This window comes from Ochotona curzoniae, unplaced genomic scaffold (assembly GCF_017591425.1).
Source record: "Ochotona curzoniae isolate NIBS_2020 unplaced genomic scaffold, NIBS_Ocur_1.0 scaffold_3554, whole genome shotgun sequence".
NCBI classification, from domain to species: domain Eukaryota; kingdom Metazoa; phylum Chordata; class Mammalia; order Lagomorpha; family Ochotonidae; genus Ochotona; species Ochotona curzoniae.
The window spans coordinates 521,905-527,904 of NW_024467111.1; the positions used below are offsets into that span (position 1 = coordinate 521,905).

General features: G+C 48.1%; 1 protein-coding gene across 1 annotated transcript in view; it reads left to right on the forward strand.

Annotated features, from left to right (window-relative positions):
- Positions 1 to 6,000, forward strand: part of FLT4 (fms related receptor tyrosine kinase 4) — a 32,017-nt gene extending 26,017 nt beyond the window's left edge. The window contains exons 29-31 of the mRNA XM_040964476.1: positions 247 to 312; positions 2,998 to 3,012; positions 5,758 to 6,000. Of these exons, the coding sequence (XP_040820410.1) occupies positions 247 to 312; positions 2,998 to 3,012; positions 5,758 to 5,913 (237 nt within the window). The 3' untranslated portion in view covers positions 5,914 to 6,000. The remainder of the gene's footprint in view (positions 1 to 246; positions 313 to 2,997; positions 3,013 to 5,757) is intronic.

Below are 6,000 nucleotides of genomic sequence, written 5' to 3' on the forward strand. Positions count from 1 at the left end.
CCTCCAATCCTTGTGCCCAGACTCTGTCCCCAGCACAGGCTGGCCCAGGGATAAGGCTGTCCATGGCAGAGACCCTGTCCTACCTGTTCTGGTGATGGACCAAATATTCATTTGAGTTCTGCTTTCACAGGGACAGTGCTGAGCCTGAGGGCACAGGCTCCTGGTGGTCCCATCCTAGCTAAGGGCAGCTGCCTGCAACAGGGCCTTGGCCGTGGTACCCAGCCTTGGTTCACTCTCTCCGCACAGGACAACCAGACAGACAGTGGGATGGTGCTGGCCTCGGAGGAACTGGAGCAGATAGAGGACAGGCGGGTTCAGGTAAGGCCTTTGGAGATGTCTTACCTGCCCAGGTGGGCACTACTCTCCTAGAAGAGGATGCAGCAGAGATGGCCAGCAAGGGAGGCAGGGGCATGCCCTGTCACTCTTGGTCAAAACTTTCCGTGGATCCCTGTTATCCCTGTGTATGTTGAAGGTGGGCTTCTCTGAGGCATGAGATCCTTGGCCCCAGTTTCCCACCCCACAATTTCTTACCACCATTGTGACCCAGCACCTTTGCATTGGTGGGACACGTTCCAATCCACCACGCCCCGTGCACAGACACACCCCTCCCAGTCCCAAGTCTCCAGAACCACCCACTGTGACTGGGGACCACACAGCCAAACAGGTCATGATAACCTTGGCTGACCTTATGGGACATCCTTAGCAAGTTTTATTATTATTATTTGAATTGTATTGGTTAACTTGAGAGAGAGACCAAGACAGAAAGAAGGAAACTAGCCATCCACTGGTTCAGTCCGCAAATGCCAAAGCTGAAGCCAGGTTCCAGGTACTCCATCTGGGTCTTCCACATAGAGGTGCTGTGATCAGTGCTGCCTTCCAGGATCTGTAAGCCGAAAGCTGGAGGCAGAAGCTGGGTCAGTTGTCTAACCCAGGCACTAGAATACTGGATGAGGGTGTTCCAAGTGCTGCTTTGACAGCAACTTCTAGTGTTGTTATGGTTTCTTCTTCTTCTTCAGTAGGGAAAAACAAAAACGGAGTGGGGCTAGATTGAAGTTGATCTCTGTTTCCCTTACAAGATTGCCAGGAATTAAAAAAAAAAAAGTCCTAACTTGAATCTTTAGACTCTTAAGGGCATAAATAAATGCATTAAATGTCTATTTAAAATATGATTTACATGTAGCTGTTTAAATGGCAGGGCTTTTTAAAATCATGCTATCATAACCATCCCCCTGTTCCTCAGACACCAGGGTGTTTGTTAGTCCTCTTTGGGGTTGTCCAACCCAGCCTTCCAGGGTAAATCCTGCCCCTTGTGCAGTGCCAGGCCACGGAGTAGTCTACCCTCTACTGATAAGACTGTCCTTATCAGCCACATCAATCTTCACTAACCATGCTTCTGCATTGGCAGTTTCAGTTACCTGTGGTCAACCACAGTCTGAAACTGTTAAGTGAAAACTCACAGAAATGAAGATCCAGTGCGCTCTCAATGGCACATGATTTGGGTAGGATGATGACACCTCAGCACCTGCTCTGCCCGCTGTGTGCAGCATACCCACACTGCATTTGTGACTGGAGCCAGCCTCTACTGCCTTGTTTAAGTTCCATTTATTTTACTCAGTAACTCACCACTCGTGAGGCATAGTGATGCTGGAAAACCGCTTAAGGAGAGTTGAAAGTCTCCAAGTTAGCACAGGAGGTATCTGTACAGAGGTATCTGTGATGTGCCGTAAGAGTGAGTCACTGGTGTGAGCTTTGCTGTCACACTTTTAATTGCACAAGTGACAGATACTGTGTAGTGTGAGCTCCATTAAGATGAAAAGGCCTTCAAGTACAGCCCAGCCATCCACAGGGTCTCTAGGAGCCTATCCTTGTAGCCAGAGGACATGATCACATTGGTTTCACCTGGCTTTTCTCGTCACTAACATTATGGCTTGGTTGTTGCTTGCACCAGCATCCAAAGGCTGTGTTAGTGGTATGGTTGGCCCAGGAATGACCCCTGACCCGCTCCTGCCTCTACCAGTTCTATCATTTAACTTCCATTTTCTATTAGACTTGGGATTGGAAAGTCAGAAGTACTTACACCTGCAGAACTAGTTTTTGGAGGGAAGATTCTTTCACAAACAGCAAACTAGCTTTCCAAAAAACAAAAAACAAAAAGGTAATTAAGTGAAAGAGTGAACCAAGAGGGAGATACCATTTAAATCATAATTTAAATTTAAATGCTAAAAACAGCACAACTGCTTAAAACCAAGCCAGGCTACCATGCCAGGCTTGTGAGGAAGTTCAGACAGGCTCTGTGCTGGACACTGGGGCCAGCACATCTAAGCATGAACCATGCTGGGGATGTGCCAGGAAGGGAGCAGGACAAGGGCCTGGGGACAGTGGCAGCACAGACCAGGGAGGCTGAGGCACAGCAGCAGACAGCGGTGCTGGGATGTACATTGGAGGCACCAGGGCCTGTTGTGTGGGGAAGGCACTGCTTCTAAAAGGCCAATAACAGGCAGTAAGTGCTACTTAGTGGTGAAAAAAGAAAGTCCCAGAAGATAAACATCCTAAGGTAGGCAGACAGCATCAAGAATTCAGAAGGTCACACATATATCCACCCGTACACACAGTACATATTCACACCACATACATACATGCATGATACATATTATACATTCATGCCACATATACCTGTACACACATGGAACACATTCTTACCACATAAATGCATGCATGGTACACGTTATACACTCACAGCACACATACTTATACACAAAATGCACACTACATACATGACTGCATGATACACATTATACATTTACACCACATAAAACTGTACACACATAATATCTGCATGGTACATGTTCATACCACATACATACATGAATGATACACACTATACATTCACACCCACATATACCTGTGTACACGGTACAGATGTCCTGGGAGAGGTCTATGGGGGAAGAAGGCATGCGTTTACCTACCTGGTGCCTTCCTGCTAACCTTTGGTCAGAGTCACCCCAGGGGGAAGTTAGTCTCATCTGGCCATTTCAGGGGCCAGGATGCTGGATCCCACTTGCAGTCATCTGAGTCCAAAAGTGAAAGAAGAGCTGGGAACTCTGGGGTATGGGTAAGCCCGGTGGCTGCATGAGAGAGCCAGAGAGAGGGTCCAGCACTCTCCAGGGCACTGCAACCCTGGCACCAATGTGATTCAGGTTCCAAAGCCAGGTGGCTGCATGGAGACATGAGTGCCGCCAAAGATGCAAAATGTTGTATCACTTCTCAGTGAAGAAAGCTAGCTGTCTTCATTTGTGTCCATTGCTGTAACAATATACCTGGGCCTGATTAACTTAGAATGAGCAGGAATCTCTTTGACTCACAGTTCTGGGACTGGGAATCCCAAATGGTGCTGGGGCTTCTCACCCCATTCCAAGGCAGAAGGGAGCATAAGAGGAAGACAGACCTGAACTGCTGTTTCAACAGACCCACTCCTGTGATGGCCCTTGTGACCCAGCCACTTCTTTTTTTTTTTTTTATTGTTGTTAACATTGTATTATGATACAGTTTTATAGGCACTGGGGATTCCCCCCACCCCTCCCATACCCCTCCCCCCATGGTGGATTCCTCCACCTTGTTGCATAACCACAGTTCAAGTTCAGTTGAGATTCGTTCCTTGCAACCACATATCTAGCATAAAGTCCAGCGTCTTATTGTCCAGATAAGTTCAGTGGCCTCTTGGGGAGACCTTCTCTAGTCTGAAGATAGGGCTAACAGAGTAAAGATCCGGTCAGTTAAAAGCCCCAATAAAACCTCAGTATCAATATACAACATTATGGAATTAATTAAAGGTCTCAATTCCAATGCTGTGGCACTGTGAACTTCCAAGGGCACACTGAAACCGCAGCACCACCCCAGCCCTCACACGTCGCACAGAAGAACCTTCTGTTTCCGGTGCAGGAAATCCTGACATGAATAATCATGAATGGCAAAAACAAGCACTGTCCATGCAAAGTCATCATAAGAATAAAACAGGGTATTAGGATTTAAACATTACAATGGAAAATTGTCCAGAGCAGGTACTGGCAAGACAGCACTGGCACAGAAATTAGGTGGATAGTAAAACACGAGCTGCTCTGCCACTGAGAAATGCAAGCATGTGCAAGACAGACAAGGCAAAGACGTAAGTGACAACTGCCAAAAGGCAGATCCTCCCAAGGGCAGCATATACTGGGAACGGTGCCACCAGTCCATCTCTCTTCACAGCTGAAGTTGAGACAGCGTGTCTGGAAATATCAATGAATGTTAGTATTTGAGCCTTTGAGAGAAGCTGCCTTCATGGGACCTTTAGACTGGAAAGTCTGTCATTTGATACTTGTCCTATTTATCATTATTAATCTTTTGCCTAATTTCTAAAAATAAGTTTTCACAGGCATGTGTAGATACAGCTAGAAGAGAGAGAAGCTTGCTTCTTTCCGAGCTCAGGCACCTACCATAGCAGATACCTGCTATACACATGACCAGGAAACTCGAGAGAAAGTTACAGATTAGAGAAGACAAGGAGAGAATACCAGTATGTGTAGCATTGCAATCCCTGGAGGAGGAAATGCAAACAGTGACAGAATTAACATCTGAAGCCTACAATTCAAGATAGCGCTCCTCAGTAAAGAAAAGGAGACCTCACTCCCCACCTTGCAAGAATACCTGGGGGGAAATGAATCAGGATAGAACACTGTGAGGGTCAGCACAGAGCGAGTCAACCTGAAGATGCACACTCCTAGTAGCTCAGGTGCCAATTAGGGTGCCCGAGACCCATATCAGAGTCACTGGGTTCAATGCCCAGCACCAGCCCCAGCTCCTGAAAAGCAGCTCAGGGAGTTGGAGTTGGGACCCTGCCAGCTGCACAGATGAGTTCATGAAAATCACAGCTCCCAGTTTTGGTCCTGTCCAACCCTGGCTGTTGCAGGAATGTAGGGATGGAACCAGTGAATGAGAGTGTATTTGTGGCTGTGTGTGTGTGTGTGTGTGTGTGTGTGTGTGTGTGTGTGTGTGTGTGTGTTGCTTGAATAAATAGTAGTTTTTAAAAAAATAATTCAGGTTAAAAAAACAAGTCACAAAGAGTCAGATTGGCAGTAGACTTTCTCAGCCCTGTGCAAGACAAAACAGCAACTAACTCACTCTCTCAAAAACCAAAGGAGAGTTTGTTAGGGCAGAGGTGAGTGGCTCTGGAACTGGCAGGGCCCCACAGGCCCTGGGAAGAAGCTCAGCCTTTCCTCCTAGAGCCATGGGAAGCCTTTAGAAAGTGAGGCTGGGTGAAGACTCTGATATCACATCTGACCTAAGGAGCCTGACTGCAGGATGAGCAGCAGAGAACACAGGGACTCGGCAGAGCCTAAGGGGTTGGCAGCCCTCCACATTAGGGGCAAGAGTGGGCAGCCGAGCCTGGCACAATCTGGGTTCAGAGTAGACAGGACTTCTGGATGCACTGAATGTGAAGTTGGGAGCGGGGAGAAAGGAAGCAGGGGCCACAGATAGGGGTTTGTCTTCAGCAACTGAGTGAATGTTGGAGCCATTTCCTGAGGGAGAAAGGCAGGTTTGGGGGGTACGAAGTTGGGCCTTCTTCACAGCCCCATGTCCAGACCTGGGACAGATCAGATCAGGCTGGGCTGTGTGTGGCTCCCAAAGCCTTGAGCTTGCTTCATGCTCCAGTTGCCATCTGGTGATTCCTATGAGACTGCAACCCAGCACCAGTTCTCTCACTTCCTGACCTTCTAACAGTACCTTCCTTATCTTGGCAGCTGTAAAGGACCTGGTCAGGCTGCAGACAGGACCAGGGTGCACCCTGGTCCCCAAGGGAGACAGCAACGGTCTGATTGGGAGACTGTGCAAGGAGGCCAGGTTTTCTACAACAGCAAGTATGGGGAGCTGTCTTGACCATGTGAAGATGGTGACAGCCCCTGTGTCTGCCTGCCTACCCTTCTTCACTGCAGCCTGGGCCCTGCCAGCTGGAGGGGTGGGGGC